At 52.3% G+C, this 19,155-nt stretch overlaps 1 protein-coding gene across 1 annotated transcript in view; it reads left to right on the top strand.

The window, feature by feature from the left end:
• Window positions 1-19,155, top strand: part of si:rp71-1c10.7 (uncharacterized) — a 29,261-nt gene that overhangs the window by 2,827 nt on the left and 7,279 nt on the right. Inside the window, exons 2-4 of the mRNA XM_068026714.1 lie at window positions 7,643-7,747; window positions 8,297-8,398; window positions 13,565-13,711. Of these exons, the coding sequence (XP_067882815.1) occupies window positions 7,643-7,747; window positions 8,297-8,398; window positions 13,565-13,711 (354 nt within the window). The remainder of the gene's footprint in view (window positions 1-7,642; window positions 7,748-8,296; window positions 8,399-13,564; window positions 13,712-19,155) is intronic.

The following is a 19,155-nucleotide window of genomic DNA, read 5'->3' as shown; positions in this document are numbered from 1 at the left end:
TGAGACTCCCTCTTTAACGGGGGTCCCTGACGGAGAGACTCCCTCTTTAACAGGGGTCCCTGACGGTGAGACTCTCTCTTTAACAGGGGTCCCTGATGGTAAACTCCCTCTTTAACAGGGGTCCCTGATGGAGAGACTCTCTCTTTAACAGGGGTCCCTGATGGTAAACTCCCTCTTTAACAGGGGTCCCTGATGGAGAGACTCTCTCTTTAACAAGGGTCCCTAACGGAGAGACTCCCTCTTTAACAGGGGTCCCTGACAGTAAACTCCCTCTTTAACAGGGGTCCCTGACGGAGAGACTCCCTCTTTAACAGGGGTCCCTGACGGGGAAACTCTCTCTTTAACAGGGGTCCCTGATGGTGAGACTCTCTCTTTAACGGGGATCCCTCATGGTGAGACTCCCTCTTTAACAGGGGTCCCTGATGGTGAGACTCCCTCTTTAACAGGGGTCCCTGACGGGGAAACTCTCTCTTTAACAGGGGTCCCTGATGGTGAGACTCTCTCTTTAACGGGGATCCCTCATGGTGAGACTCTCTCTTTAACAGGGGTCCCTGACGGTGAGACTCCCTGTTTAACAGTGGTCCCTGATGGTGAGACTCCCTCTTTAACGGGGGTCCCTGACAGTGAGACTCCCTCTTTAACAGGGGTCCCTGATGGTGAGACTCCCTCTTTAACAGGGGTCCCTGACGGTGAGACTCCCTGTTTAACAGTGGTCCCTGACGGTGAGACTCCCTCTTTAACAGGGGTCCCTGACGGTGAGACTCCCTCTTTAACGGGGGTCCCTGACAGTGAGACTCCCTCTTTAACAGGGGTCCCTGATGGTGAGACTCCCTCTTTAACAGGGGTCCCTGATGGTGAGACTCCCTCTTTAACAGGGGTCCCTGACGGTGAGACTCCCTCTTTAACGGGGGTCCCTGACAGTGAGACTCCCTCTTTAACAGGGGTCCCTGATGGTGAGACTCCCTCTTTAACAGGGGTCCCTGATGGTGAGACTCCCTCTTTAACAGGGGTCCCTGACGGTGAGACTCTCTCTTTAACGGGGATCCCTCATGGTGAGACTCCCTCTTTAACAGGGGTCCCTGATGGTGAGACTCCCTCTTTAACAGGGGTCCCTGATGGTGAGACTCTCTCTTTAACAGGGGTCCCTGACGATGAAACTCTCTCTTTAACAGGGGTCCCTGACGGTGAGACTCCCTCTTTAACGGGGGTCCCTGATGGTGAGACTCCCTCTTTAACGGGGGTCCCTGACAGTGAGACTCCCTCTTATAAAAGGAGTCTCTTTTAGGGTGAGAATCATTTATCTCTTTATTCACAGGCGGGGAGTTCCAATGAACTGACATAGCACTTAGATTATATATCAGTAAGAGGAAGTGGCAATCTCTAATCTCCCCCACGCCCCCACACTCTCTCTCTCGCCTTTTACAGCGTTTTTCTCAGATGCAGGCCATTCGGCCCTTCAGCTCTGTACTGATGTTTCTGCTCTGCGCTTGCCTCCTCCCAACTCCATCTCCCTCCCCAGCACCATGTCCGTCTATTCCTTTCTACCGCCTGTGTTTATCCAGCTCCCCCCCTCCAACCCCCTTAAATGCATTGATAATATTAGCAACATAGGAACAGGAGTAGGCCATTCAGCCCATCGAGCCTGCTCTGCCATGCAATACTATCATGGCTGATCATCCACTTCAATGCCTTTTTCCCAGACTATTCCCATCTCCCTTTATATCATTGGTATTTAGAAATCGGTCAATCTCTGCTTTAAACATACTCAATGACTGGAATTCTCTACTCCAGAGGGCTGTGGAAGCTCAAACATTCACAATCCTCTGAGTAGAGAAATTTCTCCTCATCTCTGTCCCAAGTGGCTTCCCCCTTATTTTGAAATTGTCTCCCCTGGTTCTCGACTCCTCAACCAGGAGATACATCTTACCGACATCTACCCTGTTTATCCCTTTAAGTATTTTGTAGGTTTCGATGAGATCACCTCTCATTCTTCGAAACTCTAGAGAATACAGTTTCCCCCAATCTCTCTTCATCGGACAGTCCCACCATCCCGGGAACAAGTCTGGTGAACCTTCGTTACACTCCCTCTATGGCAATAATATCCTTCCTAAGGTCAGGGGACCAAAACTGCACACAATACTCCAGGGTGCAGTCTAACCAAGGTTCTATACAATTGAAGCAAGACTTCACTACTCCTGTACTCAAATCCTCTTGTGATAAACACTAACAGACCATTAGCCTTCTTAATTGCATTCTGCACCTGCATGTCAGCTTTCAGTGACTTATTGACAAGGACACCCAGGTCCCTTTGTCCACCTGCACTTTCTAATCTCTTACCATTTAAGTAATACTCTGCACATCTATTCCTCCTACCAAAGTGGATAACCTCACATTGGTCCATGTTATATTCCATCTACCATGTTCTTGCCCACTCACTAAGTCTGTCCAAATCCCCTTGAAGCCGCTTTGCACCTTCCTCACAACACACATTCCCACCTAGCTTTGTGTCATCCGCGGACTTGGAAAAATTGCATTTGGTCCCCACATCCAAATCATTGATCTATATTGTGAACAGCTGGGGCCCAAGCACTGATCCCTGTGGTACCCCACTCGTCACAGCCTGCCAACGCGAGAATGACCCGTTTATTCCTACTCTCTGTTTTCTGCCTGTTAACCAATCCTGAATCCATGCCTCCTGTCCCATGTGCTTTTATTTTGCTAACCAACCTCCTGTGGGAGACTTTATCAAAAGCCTTCTGAAAATCCAAGTATACCATGTCCACCAACTCCCCTTTATCAATTCTGTTAGTAACATCCTCAAAACAAACTCCAACAGGTTCGTCAAACATGATTTCCCATTCCTAAATCCATGTTGACTATGCCCAACCAGATCATTATTATCCAAGTATCCATTTATCACATCCTTTAGAATAGATTCTAGCATTTTCCCAATGACTGATGTAAGGCTAACAGGTCTGTAATTCCCTGTTTTCTCTCTCCCTCCCTTCTTAAATATTGGGCTGACATTTGCTACCTTCCAATCTGCAGGACCCGTTCCAGAAACTATCGAGTTTCGGAAGATGATCACCAATGCATCCACTATCTCCATAGCTACCTCTTCCAACACTCTGGGATGTAGAATATCAGGTCCTGGGAACTTATCAACCTTCAGCCCCATTCATTTCTCCAATACAACCTTCTTACTAATACTAATTTCCTTCAGTTCCTCATTCCCCCTAATCCCTTGGGTCTCTAATTCTGGGAGATTTCTTGTATCTTCCTCAGTGAAGACAGACACAAAGTCATCATTTAGTTTATCTGCCATTTCTCTATTCCCCATTATAAATTCTCCTGACTCTGCCCGTAATGGACCCACATTTGTCTTTGCCAAACGTTTCCTTTTTACATATCTATAGAAACTTTTACAGTCCGTTTTTATGTTTCTTTTCCCGGTTTACATTCATAGTCTATTCTCCCTTTCTTTATCAGTTTCTTGGTCCTCCTTTGCTGTATTGTAAAATCCTCCCAATCCTCAGGTTTACTACCACTTCTGGCAACTTTATCGGCCTTTTCTTTTAATCTTATACAATCCTTAACTTCCTTTGTTAGCCACGGTTGACTGCCTTTACTTTGGCGGTTTTTTGTGCCTTGAAGGAATGTATAGTTGCTGTAAACTATGTAATATTTCATTAAAGGCTGTCCATTGACAATGTCTTGTCAGACCTTTTAATGGATTTCCCCAATTTAACACCCTGGCTTCAGAATGAACAAACTCACCGACAAACATAGTGCAAAATGTCAACATATCAACACTATTCACCTCAACCACTCCCTGTGGGAGCGAGTCCCACATTCTCCCCACTCTCTGGGGGAAAGATATTTCTCCTGAATTCCCCCATTGGATTTATTAGTGACTGTTTTATATTGATGGACCCCTCGTTCTGGTCTCGCCCGCAAGTGGAAACCCCTTCTCTACGTCGACCCAATCGTAACCTCTTTCATAATCTTAAAGACCTCTATCAGGTCCACCCTCAGCCTTCTCTTCTCTAGAGAAAAGAGCCCCAGCCTGGTCAATCTTTCCTGATAGTTCTAACCTCTCAGTTCTGGTATCATTCCAGTAAATCTATTTTCCACCTTCTCCAGTGTCCCGATGTCCTTTTTATAATGTGGAGATCAGAACTGTGCACAGTGCTCCAAGTGTGGTCTAACCGAGGGATATGGAGATCAGAACTGTGCACAGTGCTCCAAGTGTGGTCTAACCGAGGGATATGGAGACCAGAACTGTGCACAGTGCTCCGAGTGTGGTCTAACCGAGGGATATGGAGACCAGAACTGTGCACAGTGCTCCAAGTGTGGTCTAACCGAGGGATATGGAGACCAGAACTGTGCACAGTGCTCCGAGTGTGATCTAACCGAGGAATATGGAGACTGGAACTGTGCACAGTACTCCGAGTGTGGTCTAACCGAGGGATATGGAGACCAGAACTGTGCACAGTGCTCCGAGTGTGATCTAACCGAGGAATATGGAGACTGGAACTGTGCACAGTGCGCCAAGTGTGGTCTAACCGAGGGATATGGAGACCAGAACTGTGCACAGTGCGCCAAGTGTGGTCTAACCGAGGGATATGGAGACCAGAACTGTGCACAGTGCTCCGAGTGTGGTCCTACCGAGGGATATGGAGACCAGAACTGTACACAGTGCTCCGAGTGTGGTCTAACCGGGGGATATGGAGACCAGAACTGTACACAGTGCTCCGAGTGTGGTCTAACCGGGGGATATGGAGACCAGAACTGTACACAGTGCTCCGAGTGTGGTCTAACCGAGGGATATGGAGACCAGAACTGTACACAGTGCTCCGAGTGTGGTCTAACCGAGGGATATGGAGACCAGAACTGTGCACAGTGCGCCAAGTGTGGTCTAACCGAGGGATATGGAGACCAGAACTGTGCACAGTGCTCCGAGTGTGGTCCTACCGAGGGATATGGAGACCGGAACTGTACACAGTGCTCCGAGTGTGGTCTAACTGAGGGATATGGAGACCGGAACTGTACACAGTGCTCCGAGTGTGGTCTAACCGAGGGATATGGAGACCGGAACTGTACACAGTGCTCCGAGTGTGGTCTAACCAAGGAATATGGAGACCAGAACTGTACACAGTGCTCCGAGTGTGGTCTAACCGGGGGATATGGAGACCAGAACTGTGCACAGTGCTCCAAGTGTGGTCTAACCCGAGGGATATGGAGACCAGAACTGTGCACAATGCTCCGAGTGTGGTCTAACCGAGGGATATGGAGACCGGAACTGTACACAGTGCTCCAAGTGTGGTCTAACCCGAGGGATATGGAGACCAGAACTGTACACAGTGCTCCAAGTGTGGTCTAACCCGAGGGATATGGAGACCGGAACTGTACACAGTGCGCCAAGTGTGGTCCTACCGAGGGATAGGGAGACCAGAACTGTACACAGTGCGCCAAGTGTGATCCTACCGAGGGATATGGAGACCAGAACTGTACACAGTGCTCCAAGTGTGGTCCTACCGAGGGATATGGAGACCAGAACTGTGCACAGTGCTCCGAGTGTGATCTAACCGAGGGATATGGAGACCAGAACTGTACACAGTGCTCCGAGTGTGGTCTAACTGAGGGTCGATCCAGGGTGGACATGTCCCTGCTTTCAGTCTAACGTCTAGAAATAACCCCAGGCCGCTGGTTTGCTCTTTATTTATTGCCATCTTGATTTGCTGCCTTTCGTGCTCTGTGTAGCTGTAATCCCCCGATCTCTCGCTCTGCTACCCACTAACCGACAGCCCTGTTCTCACCAACATGTACCCCCACACACGTACCTGCACTGACCTCCAGTTGGGAATTACACCGACATTCTTCAAGTTTATTCATGTCTCTCTGTGCTTTGTCCATTTATCCCTTCTGTTTAACCATACACACTGTCTGTCTCTCTCTCTCTCAACCCAACCCCGTCCCTTTCCCTCTGCCTCACTCCTTCTCTCTCCCTCCCTCTCTACCCCCCTCTCTCTTTCCCCCTCACTCGCTCCATCTCAATCTCTCTCTCTCTCTTTCCCTCTGCCTCGCTCCCTTCCCCCTCTCTCCCTCCCCTGCCCCTTTCCCGCTCCCTCACCCTCCCACCTCTCTCCGCCTCCCTGCCTCTCCCTCCCTCGCTCTCGGTCTTTCTCTCTCTTCCCCCCCCCCACCCCCGCTCTCTCTCTCTCACGAATGCCTCCGCTTTCTCTCTTTGTCACCTCCTCTCTCTCTCTTTCCTCTTTCCGAGGAATTATTGACCTGCTAATTGGAGGCAAAATGATGTGGCGGTTGCTAGATATGAGTCTGTCATCCTGTAATAGATTTAAGGTTGCCACATTAAATGCAGTTTCCCGCCACTGAATCACCTAATTCAAACGCCTATTAACCTCAGCTGCACAGTTACAATCGAGTGTGTTTGAGCAACTTTCTTGAACCGCTGCAGTCCGTGTGGGGTAGGTACACCCACAGTGCGGTGAGGAAGGGAGTTCCAGGATTTTGACCCAGCGACAGTGAAGGAACGGCCGATATAGTTCCAAGTCAGGATGGTGTGCGACTTGGAGGGGAACTTGCAGGTGGTGGTGTTCCCATGTATTTGCTGCCCTTGTCCTTCTAGTTGGTAGAGGTCGCAGGCTTGGGCGGTGCTGTCTAAGAAGCCTTGGTGCATTGCTGCAGTGCATCTTGTAGATGGTACACACTGCTGCCACTGTGCGTCGGTGGTGGAGGGAGTGAATGTTTGTGGATGGGGTGCCAATCAAGCGGGCTGCTTTGTCCTGGATGGTGTCGAGCTTCTTGTGTGTTGTTGGAGCTGCACCCATCCAGGCAAGTGGAGAGTATTCCATCACACTCCTGACTTGTGCCTTGTAGATGGTGGACAGGCTTTGGGGAGTCAGGAGGTGAGTTACTCACCTCAGGATTCCTAGCCTCTGACCTGCTCTTGTAGCCACGGTATTTATATGACCAGTTTCTGGTCAATGGTAACCCCCAGGATGTTGATAGTGGGGGGATTCAGCGATGGTAATGCCATTGAATGTCAAGGGGAGATGGTTAGATTCTCTCTTGTCGGAGATGGTCATTGCCTGGCACTTGTGTGGCACGAATGTTACTTGCCACTTATCAGCCCAAGCCTGGATATTGTCCAGGTCTTGCTGCATTTCTACACGGACTGCTTCAGTATCTGAGGAGTCGCGAATGGTGCTGAACATTGTGCAATCATCAGCGAACATCCCCACTTCTGACCTTATGATTGAAGGAAGGTCATTGATGAAGCAGCTGAAGATGGTTGGGCCGAGGACACTACCCTGAGGAACTCCTGCAGTGATGTCCTGGAGCTCAGAAGATTGACCTCCAACAACCACAACCATCTTCCTTTGCGCAAGGTATGACTCCAACCAGCAGAGGGTTTTCCCCCTGATTCCCATTGACTCCATTTTGCTCGGGCTCCTTGATGACATACTCGGTCAAATGCTGCCTTGATGTCACGGGCAATCACTCTCACCTCACCTCTTGAGTTCAGCTCTTGTGTCCAGGTCCAGCTGACCCTATTGCTCTTCTTCCAAAAGTGACACTCCCTTGCGATATTTGACCCCTGACCCCTCTCTCTCCACAGAATGCGCCTACAACCAGTTTTGGAATGAAGACCTGTCCAAATGCCTCTCCTGCACCATCTGCAAGAACCAGTCAAAGACACCAGGATGTGACATGTGCCCCAGAGGTAAGTCCGTTAAGAAATCCTTCATCATATATAAAGGCGGGAAGACCGATGCGCTCCCATCCCAAATTACCGGACCTCGGGAAGGCCCCAAAACGCCTCACAGCCAATGAGGCGAGTTCTACGCGCGGCGATGTAATGATACATCTTGGTAGGAAGAACACTGGTTAGGCTCCAACTAGAGTACTGCGGTCGCCAGACATTAGGGAGGATGTGAAGTCCTCGTGAGGTGGAGATGGAGTGGAACAGTCCCGGTAATGGTTGGACTTCAGTTAATGCGGAGAGTCTGGAGAAGCCGGGATGGCACTCCTCGGAGCACAGCGGGTCAAGAGGAGATTTAACCGGCGCATTGACATGCTCTTCTCAGCGTACGTGAGCCCCCCGCCCCCCCGCCCCCCACACAGAACAGGAAAGGCCCAGGCTCCATTCGCGGCCTAGCGCGGAGACGGCCGAGCACACAAGCAGACACATGAAAACGAGAGCGGGCTGGCCGAGGGTCCGACAGCTCCAGTGCTACGCAGGTTAATACTTAACCATATTCTTCTTTCCCAGAATGCGAAAAGGAAATGTTCTGGAACAGTGACACCCAGCGCTGTATTTCATGCAAGATATGCCGTTCACAACCGAACACTCCTCAGTGTGACATCTGTGCAGGTAAGGTGGAGAAATGGGACGGAGAGACACCACTCAGTATACAGATATCACCCTGAGAGAGAGGGACTGAGAGACACCAGTCAGTGTACAGATATCACCCTGAGAGAGAGGGGACTGAGAGACACCAGTCAGTGTACAGATATCACCCTGAGAGAGAGGGACTGAGAGACACCAGTCAGTGTACAGATATCACCCTGAGATAGAGGGGGAATGAGAGACACCAGTCAGTGCATAGATATCACCCTGAGAGAGAGGGGTCTGAGAGACAACAGTCAGTGTACAGATATCACCCTGAGAGAGAGGGACTGAGAGACACCAGTCAGTGTACAGATATCACCCTGAGAGAAAGGGACTGAGAGACACCAGTCAGTGTACAGATATCACCCTGAGAAAGTGGGTACTGAGAGACACCAGTCAGTGTCCAGATATCACCCTGAGAGAGAGGGGACTGAGAGACACCAGTCAGTGTACAGATATCACCCTGAGAGAGAGGGACTGAGAGACACCAGTCAGTGTACAGATATCTCCCTGAGAGAGAGGGGACTGAGAGACACCATTCAGTGTACAGATATCACACTTAGAGAGAGTAACTGAGAGACACCAGTCAGTGTACAGATATCACACTGAGAGAGAGGGACTGAGAGACACCAGTCAGTGTACTGATATCACCCTGAGAGAGAGGGGACTGAGAGACACCAGTCAGTGTAAAAATATCTCCCTCAGAGAGAGGGGACTGAGAGACACCAGTCAGTGTACAGATATCACCCCGAGAGAGAGGAACTGAGAGACACCAGTCAGTGTACAGATATCACCCTGAGAAAGTGGGTACTGAGAGACACCAGTCGGTGTACAGATATCACCCTGAGAGAGAGGGACTGAGAGACACCAGTCAGTGTACAGATATCTCCCTGAGAGAGAGTGGGACTGAGAGACACCAGTCAGTGTACAGATATCACCCTGAGAGAGAGAGGGACTGAGAGACACCAGTCAGTGTACAGATATCACCCTGAGAGAGAGTGAGTGAGAGACACCAGTCAGTGTACAGATATCTCCCTGAGAGAGAGGGGACTGAGAGACACCAGTCAGTGTACAGATATCACCCTGAGAGAGAGTTACCGAGAGACACCTGTCAGTGCACAGATATCTCCCTTAGAGAGGGGGTCTGAGAGACAGCAGTCAGTGTGCACATGTATTTGAGAGAGAGGGTACTAAGAGACACCAGTCAGTGTACAGATATCACCCTGAGAGAGAGGGACTGAGAGACACCAGTCAGTGTACAGATATCTCCCTGAGAGAGAGAGGGACTGAGAGACACCAGTCAGTGTACAGATATCACCCTGAGAGAGAGGGACTGAGAGACCCCAGTCAGTGTACAGATATCTCCCTGAGAGAGAGAGGGACTGAGAGACACCAGTCAATGTACAGATATCACCCCGAGTGAGAGGGACTGAGAGACACCAGTCAGTGTACAGATATCACCCTGAGAGAGAGGAACTGAGAGACACCAGTCAGTGTACAGATATCACCCTGAGAGAGAGGGACTGAGAGACACCAGTCAGTGTACAGATATCACCCCGATAGGGAGGGACTGAGAGACACCAGTCAGTGTACAGATATCACCCTGAGAGAGAGGAACTGAGAGACACCAGTCAGTGTACAGATATCACCCTGAGCGAGAGGGACTGAGAGACACCAGTCAGTGTACAGATATCACCCTGAGAGAGAGGGACTGAGAGACACCAGTCAGTGTACAGATATCACCCTGAGAGAGAGAGGGACTGAGAGACACCAGTCAATGTGCAGATATCACCCTGAGAGAGAGAGGGACTGAGAGACACCAGTCAATGTGCAGATATCACCCTGAGAGAGAGTTACCGAGAGACACCTGTCAGTGTACAGATATCTCCCTGAGAGAGGGGGTCTGAGAGACACCAGTCAGTGTACAGATATCTCCCTGAGAGAGAGTGGGACTGAGAGACACCAGTCAGTGTACAGATATCTCCCTGAGAGAGAGTGGGACTGAGAGACACCAGTCAGTGTACAGATATCACCCTGAGAGAGAGGGGACTGAGAGACACCAGTCAGTGTACAGATATCTCCCTGAGAGAGAGGGACTGAGAGACACCAGTCAGTGTACAGATATCTCCCTGATTGAGAGGGGACTGAGAGACACCTGTCAGAGTACAGATATCTGCCTGAGAGAGAGGGACTGAGAGTCACCAGTCAGTGTACAGATATCACCCTGAGAGAGAGGGACCGAGAGACTGCAGTCAGTGTACACATATCTCCCTGAGAGAGAGGGACTGAGAGACACCAGTTAGTGAACAGATATCACCCTGAGAGAGAGGGGACTGAGAGACACCAGTCAGTGTACAGATATCTCCCTGAGAGAGAGGGACTGAGAGACACCAGTCAGTGTACAGATATCTCCCTGATTGAGAGGGGACTGAGAGACACCTGTCAGAGTACAGATATCTGCCTGAGAGAGAGGGACTGAGAGTCACCAGTCAGTGTACAGATATCACCCTGAGAGAGAGGGACCGAGAGACTGCAGTCAGTGTACACATATCTCCCTGAGAGAGAGGGACTGAGAGACACCAGTTAGTGAACAGATATCACCCTGAGAGAGAGGGACTGAGAGACACCAGTCAGAGTGCAGATATCTCCCTGAGAGAGTGGGACTGAGAGACACCAGTCAGTGTACAGATATCACCCTGAGAGAGAGAGGACTGAGAGACTGCAGTCAGTGTACAGATATCACCCTGAGAAAGAGAGGACTGAGAGACTGCAGTCAGTGTACAGATATCACCCTGAGTGTGAGGGACCGAGAGACACCTGTCAGTGTACAGATACCTCCCTGAGAGAGAGGGACTGAGAGACACCAGTCAGTGTACACATGTCTCCCTGAGAGAGAGGGACTGAGAGACACCAGTCAAGTGTACAGATATCTCCCTGACAGAGAGGGACTGAGAGACAGCTGATTGCTTAGTTAATAGGAACAGAAAGGCTGAAGATACTCGGCAGGTCTGGCAGCCTCTGTGGAGACGGAAACAGAGTTAACGTTTCAGATCTGTGACCCATTATCATTATCTGGAATGTTAACACGGTTTCTGTCTCCACAGAGGCTGCCAGACCTGCAGAGTATTTCCAACAGTACTGAGAGGCCGTTTTCGTGTTAACCAAATTGCTCTGGGTCTGGAGTCAAATGTAGGCCAGACCAGGTAAACACAGCAGATTTCCTTTCTTCAAGGATATTAGTGAAGCAGATGGGTTTTTGCAACAATCAATTATAGTTTCACAGCACTATTACTGAGACTTGTTTTCAATCCCAGAACTTATGAACTGGGAGTGCCGCACTTTCGGAGGGTCAGTACCGAGGGAGCGCCGCACTTTCGGAGGGTCAGTCCTGAGGGAGCTCCGCACTGTCGTAGTTTCAGTACTGAGGGAGCTCCGCAGTGTCGGAGGGTCAGTACTGAGGGAGTGCCGCACTGTCGGAGGGTCAGTACCGAGGGAGCGCCGCACTTTCGGAGGGTCAGTACTGAGGGGGCGCCTCACTGTCGGAGGGTCAGTACTGAGGGAGTGCCGCACTGTCGGAGGGTCAGTACTGAGGGAGTGCCGCACTGTCGGAGGCTCAGTACTGAGGGAGCGCCGCACTGTTGGAGGGTCAGTACTGAGGGAGCGCCGCACTGTCAGAGAGTCAGTACTGAGGGAGTGCCGCACTGTTGGAGGGTCAGTACTGAGGGAGCACCGCACTGTCGGAGGATCAGTACTGAGGGAGTGCCGCACTGTTAGAGGGTCAATACTGAGGGAGCACCGCACTGTCGGAGGGTCAGTACTGAGGGAGCGCCGCACTGTTAGAGGGTTAATACTGAGGGAGCTCCGCACTGTTAGAGGGTCAGTACTGAGGGAGCAGCGCACTGTCGGAGGGTCTGTACTGAGGGAGCGCTGCACTGTTGGAGGGTCAGTAATGAGGGAGTGCTGCACTGTTGGAGGGTCAGTAATGACGGAGTGACGCACTGTCGGAGGGTCAGTACTGATGGAGTGCCGCACTGTCGGAGGGTCAGTACTGAGGGAGTGCCGCACTGTTGGAGGGTCAGTAATGACGGAGTGACGCATTGTCGGAGGGTCAGTACTGACGGAGTGACGCACTGTCGGAGGGTCAGTAATGACGGAGTGACGCACTGTCGGAGGGTCAGTAATGAGGGAGTGCCGCACTGTTGGAGGGTCAGTAATGACGGAGTGGCGCACTGTCGGAGGGTCAGTACTGAGGGAGTGCCGCACTGTCGGAGGGTCAGTACTGAGGGAGTGCCGCACTGTTGGAGGGTCATTAATGACGGAGTGACGCACTGTCGGAGGGTCAGTACTGACGGAGTGACGCACTGTCGGAGGGTCAGTAATGACGGAGTGACGCACTGTCGGAGGGTCAGTACTGACGGAGTGACGCACTGTCGGAGGGTCAGTACTGACGGAGTGACGCACTGTCGGAGGGTCAGTACTGAGGGAGTGCCGCACTGTCGGAGGGTCAGTACTGAGGGAGTGATGCACTGTCGGAGGGTCAGTACTGAGGGAGTGCCGCACTGTCGGAGGGTCAGTACTGAGGGAGCTCCGCACTGTCGGAGGGTCAGTACTGAGGGAGTACCGCACTGTCGGAGAGTCAGTACTGAGGGAGTGCCGCACTGTCGGAGGGTCAGTACTGAGGGAGCGCCACACTGTCGGAGGGTCAGTACTGAGGGAGTGATGCACTGTCGGAGGGTCAGTACTGAGGGAGTGCCGCACTGTTGGAGGGTCAGTAATGACGGAGTGACGCACTGTCGGAGGGTCAGTACTGAGGGAGTGATGCACTGTTGGAGGGTCAGTAATGACGGAGTGACGCACTGTCGGAGGGTCAGTACTGAGGGAGTGCCGCACTGTCGGAGTGTCAGTACTGAGGGAGTGCCGCACTGTCGGAGAGTCAGTACTGAGGGAGTGCCGCACTGTCGGAGTGTCAGTACTGAGGGAGTGCCGCACTGTCGGAGAGTCAGTACTGAGGGAGTGCCGCACTGTCGGAGTGTCAGTACTGAGGGAGTGCCGCACTGTTGGAGGGTCAGTACTGAGGGAGTGCCGCACTGTCGGAGGGTCAGTATTTTGCTCTGCTCTATGCTGACGACTGATTTCTTTTCCTGTAAGATACTCCTTCGACTCCACACCCTCCCCAGAAGGCCGACATGCCAGCGTGGATTTGGGTGCTGATCGCCCTGGCAATAGTGGCCGTGCCACTGGCAGCGGGAATGGCCTGGTTGAAATCGAAGGAGTTTGAGGAGTCGGAGGTGGCAAGTGAGTTCTGTACCTGAATTATTCTCCCTCATTCACCCAAAGCACAGTCAGGGACCCCTGTTAAAGAGAGAGTCTCCCCGTCAGGGACCCCTGTTAAAGAGGGAGTCTCACCGTCAGGGACCCCCGTTAAAGAGGGAGTCTCACCGTCAGGGACCCCTGTTATAGAGGGAGCCTCCCCGTCAGGGACCCCTGTTAAAGAGAGAGTCTCACCGTCAGGGACCCCTGTTAAAGAGGGAGCCTCACTGTCAGGGACCCCTGTTAAAGAGGGAGTCTCCCCGTCAGGGACCCCTGTTAAAGAGAGAGTCTCACCGTCAGGGACCCCTGTTAAAGAGGGAGTCTCACTGTCAGGGACCCCTGTTAAAGAGGGAGTCTCACCGTCAGGGACCCCTGTTAAAGAGAGAGTCTCCCCGTCAGGGACCCCTGTTAAAGAGAGAGTCTCCCCGTCAGGGACCCCTGTTAAAGAGGGAGTCTCCCCGTCAGGGACCCCTGTTAAAGAGAGAGTCTCACCGTCAGGGACCCCTGTTAAAGAGGGAGTCTCACTGTCAGGGACCCCTGTTAAAGAGGGAGTCTCACCGTCAGGGACCCCTTTTAAAGAGAGAGTCTCCCCGTCAGGGACCCCTGTTAAAGAGAGAGTCTCACTGTCAGGGACCCCTGTTAAAGAGGGAGTCTCACCGTCAGGGACCCCTGTTAAAGAGAGAGTCTCACTGTCAGGGAACACTGTTAAAGAGAGAGTCTCACCGTCAGGGACCCCTGTTAAAGAGAGAGTCTCACTGTCAGGGACCACTGTTAAAGAGAGAGTCTCACCGTCAGGGACCCCTGTTAAAGAGGGAGTCTCTCCGTCAGGGACTTCTGTTAAAGAGGGAGTCTCACCGTCAGGGACCCCTGTTAAAGAGAGAGTCTCACCGTCACGGACCCAAGTTAAAGAGGGAGTCTCACCGTCAAGGACCCCTGTTAAAGAGGGAGTCTCTCCGTCAAGGACCCCTGTTAAACAGGGAGTCTCACCATCAGGGAAGCCTGTTAAAGAGGGAGTCTCACCGTCAGGGACCCCTGTTAAAGAGGGAGTCTCACCGTCAGGGACCCTTGTTAAAGAGAGAATCTCACTGTCAGGGACCCCTGTTAAAGAGAGAGTCTCACCGTCAGGGACCCCTGTTAAAGAGGGAGTCTCACCGTCAGGGACCCCTGTTAAAGAGAGAATCTCACTGTCAGGGACCCCTGTTAAAGAGAGAGTCTCACCGTCAGGGACCCCTGTTAAAGAGAGAGTCTCACCGTCAGGGACCCCTGTAAAAGAGAGAATCTCACTGTCAGGGACCCCTGTTAAAGAGAGATTCTCACCGTCAGGGACCCCTGTTAAAGAGGGAGTCTCACCGTCAGGGACCCCTGTTAAAGAGAGAGTCTCTGTCAGGGACCCCTGTTAAAGAGGGAGACTCACCGTCAGGGACCCCTGTTAAAGAGAGAGTGTCACTGTCAGGGACCCCTGTTAAAGAGAGAGTCTCACTGTCAGGGACCCCTGTTAAAGAGAGAGTCTCACCGTCAGGGACCCCTGTTAAAGAGAGAATCTCACTGTCAGGGACCCCTGTTAAAGAGAGAGTCTCACCGTCAGGGACCCCTGTTAAAGAGGGAGTCTCACCGTCAGGGACCCCTGTTAAAGAGAGAGTTTCTTTCAGGGACCCCTGTTAAAGAGGAAGTCTCACCGTCAGGGGCCCCTGTTAAAGAGAGAGTCTCTGTCAGGGACCCCTGTTAAAGAGGGAGTCTCACCGTCAGGGACCCCTGTTAAAGAGAGAGTCTCACTGTCAGGGACCACTGTTAAAGAGAGAGTCTCACCGTCAGGGACCCCTGTTAAAGAGGGAGTCTCTCCGTCAGGGACTTCTGTTAAAGAGGGAGTCTCACCGTCAGGGACCCCTGTTAAAGAGAGAGTCTCACCGTCAGGGACCCCTGTTAAAGAGGGAGTCTCACCGTCAGTGACCCCTGTTAAAGAGGGAGTCTCCCCGTCAGGGACCCCTGTTGAAGAGAGAATCTCACTGTCAGGGACCCCTGTTAAAGAGGGAGTCTCACCGTCAGGGACCCCTGTTAAAGAGAGAATCTCACTGTCAGGGTCCCCTGTTAAAGAGGGAGTCTCACCGTCAGGGACCCCTGTTAAAGAGGGAGTCTCTCCGTCAGGGACTTCTGTTAAAGAGGGAGTCTCACCGTCAGGGACCCCTGTTAAAGAGAGAGTCTCACCGTCAGGGGCCCCTGTTAAAGAGGGAGTCTCACCATCAGGGACCCCTGTTAAACAGGGAGTCTCACAGTCAGGGACCCCTGTTAAAGAGGGACTCTCACCATCAGGGACGCCTGTTAAAGAGGGAGTCTCACCGTCAGGGACCCCTGTTAAACAGGGAGTCTCTCCGTCAGGGACTACTGTTAAAGAGGGAGTCTCACCGTCAGGGACCCCTGTTAAAGAGAGAGTCTCACCGTCAGGGACCCCTGTTAAAGAGAGAGTCTCACCGTCAGGGACCCCTGTTAAAGAGGGAGTCTCTCCGTCAGGGACTCCTGTTAAAGAGAGAGTCTCACCGTCAGGGACCCCTGTTAAAGAGGGAGTCTCACCGTCAGGGACCCCTGTTAAAGAGGGAGTCTCACCGACAGGGACCCCTGTTAAAGAGAGAGTCTCACCGTCAGGGACCCCTGTTAAAGAGGGAGTCTCACCGTCAGGGACCCCTGTTAAAGAGGGAGTCTCAACGTCAGGGACCCCTGTTGAAGAGGGAGTCTCACCGTCAGGGACCCCTGTTAAAGAGGGAGTCTCTCCATCAGGGACCCCTGTTAAATAGGGAGTCTCACCGTCAGGGACCCCTGTTAAAGAGGGAGTCTCACCGTCAGGGACTCCTGTTAAAGAGGGAGTCTCACCGTCAGGGACCCCTGTTAAAGAGGGAGTCTCACCGTCAGGGACCCCTGTTAAAGAGAGAGTCTCACCGTCAGGGGCCCCTGTTAAAGAGGGAGTCTCACCATCAGGGACCCCTGTTAAACAGGGAGTCTCACAGTCAGGGACCCCTGTTAAAGAGGGACTCCACCGTCAGGGACGCCTGTTAAAGAGGGAGTCTCACCGTCAGGGACCCCTGTTAAAGAGGGAGTCTCACAGTCAGGGACCCCTGTTAAAGAGGGAGTCTCACCTTCAGGGACCCCTGTTAAACAGGGAGTCTCACATTCAGGGACCCCTGTTAAAGAGGGAGTCTCACCGTCAGGGACCCCTGTTAAACAGGGAGTCTCACCATCAGGGACGCCTGTTAAAGAGGGAGTCTCACCGTCAGGGACCCCTGTTAAAGAGTGAATCTCTCCGTCAGGGACCTCTGTTAAAGAGGAAGTCTCACCATCAGGGACCCCTGTTAAAGAGGGAGTCTCACCGTCAGGGACCCCTGTTAAAGAGGGAGTCTCACTGTCAGGGACCCCTGTTAAAGAGAGAGTCTCCCCGTCAAGGACCCCTGTTAAAGAGAGAGTCTCACTGTCAGGGACCCCTGTTAAAGAGGGAGTCTCACCGTCAGGGACCCCTTTTAAAGAGAGAGTCTCACTGTCAGGGAACACTGTTAAAGAGAGAGTCTCACCGTCAGGGACCCCTGTTAAAGAGAGAGTCTCACTGTCAGGGACCACTGTTAAAGAGAGAGTCTCACCGTCAGGGACTCCTGTTAAAGAGGGAGTCTCTCCGTCAGGGACTTCTGTTAAAGAGGGAGTCTCACCGTCAGGGACCCCTGTTAAAGAGAGAGTCTCACCGTCAGGGACCCAAGTTAAAGAGGGAGTCTCACCGTCAAGGACCCCTGTTAAAGAGGGAGTCTCTCCGTCAGGGACCCCTGTTAAACAGGGAGTCTTACCATCAGGGAAGCCTGTTAAAGAGGGAGTCTCACCGTCAGGGACCCCTGTTAAAGAGGGAGTCTCACCGTCAGGGACCCTTGTTAAAGAGAGAATCTCACTGTCAGGGACCCCTGTTAAAGAGAGAGTCTCACCGTCAGGGACCCCTGTTAAAGAGGGAGTCTCACCGTCAGGGACCCCTGTTAAAGAGAGAATCTCACTGTCAGGGACCCCTGTTAAAGAGAGAGTCTCACCGTCAGGGACCCCTGTTAAAGAGAGAGTCTCTCCGTCAGGGACCCCTTTTAAAGAGGGAGTCTCACCGTCAGGGACCCCTGTTAAAGAGGGAGTCTCACCGTCAGGGACCCCTGTTAAAGAGGGAGTCTCTCCATCAGGGACTTCTGTTAAAGAGGGAGTCTCACCGTCAGGGACCCCTGTTAAAGAGGGAGTCTCTCCGTCAGGGACTTCTGTTAAAGAGGGAGTCTCCCCGTCAGGGACCCCTGTTAAAGTGGGAGTCTCACTGTCAGGGACTCCTGTTAAAGAGGGAGTCTCCCCGTCAGGGACTCCTGTTAAAGAGAGAGTCTCACCGACAGGGACCCCTGTTAAAGAGGAGTCTCACCGTCAGGGACCCCTGTTAAAGAGAGAGTCTCACTGTCAGGGACCCCTGTTAAAGAGGGAGTCTCACCATTGGGGACCCCTGTTAAAGAGGGAGTCTCACCGTCAAGGACCCCTGTTAAAGAGGGAGTCTCTCCGTCAGGGACCCCTGTTAAAGAGGGCGTCTCTCCGTCAGGGACCCCTGTTAAAGAGGGAGTCTCACCATCAGGGACCCCTGTTAAAGATGGAGTCTCACCGTCAGGGACCCCTGTTAAAGAGGGAGTCTCTCCGTCAGGGACCCCTGTTGAAGAGGGAGTCTCTCCGTCAGGGACTTCTGTTAAAGAGGGAGTCTCACCGTCAGGGACCCCTGTTAAAGAGGGAGTCTCTCCGTCAGGGACCCCTGTTGAAGAGCGAGTCTCACCGTCAGGGACCCCTGTTAAAGAGGGAGTCTCACCGTCAGGGACTCCTGTTAAAGAGGGAGTCACCCCGTCAGGGGCCCCTGTTAAAGAGAGAGTCGCACCTTCAGGGACCCCTGTTAAAGAGGGAGTCTCTCCGTCAGGGACCCCTGTTAAGGAGTGAGTGTCACCGTCAGGGACCCCTGTTACAGAGAGTGTCTCACCGTCAGGGACCCCTGTTGAAGAGGGAGTCTCACCGTCAGGGACCCCTGTTAAAGTGAGTCTCACCGTCAGGGACCCCTGTTAAAGAGGGATTCTCACCGTCAGGGACCCCTGGTGAAGAGAGAGTCTCACCGTCAGGGACCCCTGTTAAAGAGGGAGTCTCACCATCAGGGACCCCTGTTAAACAGGGAGTCTCACAGTCAGGGACCCCTGTTAAAGAGGGACTCTCACCATCAGGGACGCCTGTTAAAGAGGGAGTCTCACCGTCAGGGACCCCTGTTAAAGAGGGAGTCTCTCCGTCAGGGACTTCTGTTAAAGAGGGAGTCACCCCGTCAGGGGCCCCTGTTAAAGAGAGAGTCGCACCTTCAGGGACCCCTGTTAAAGAGGGAGTCTCTCCGTCAGGGACCCCTGTTAAGGAGGGAGTGT

The sequence above is a fragment of the Heterodontus francisci genome, unplaced genomic scaffold (genome assembly GCF_036365525.1).
Source record: "Heterodontus francisci isolate sHetFra1 unplaced genomic scaffold, sHetFra1.hap1 HAP1_SCAFFOLD_570, whole genome shotgun sequence".
Lineage (NCBI taxonomy): Eukaryota > Metazoa > Chordata > Chondrichthyes > Heterodontiformes > Heterodontidae > Heterodontus > Heterodontus francisci.
This window is presented reverse-complemented; position numbering and strand designations above follow the sequence as displayed.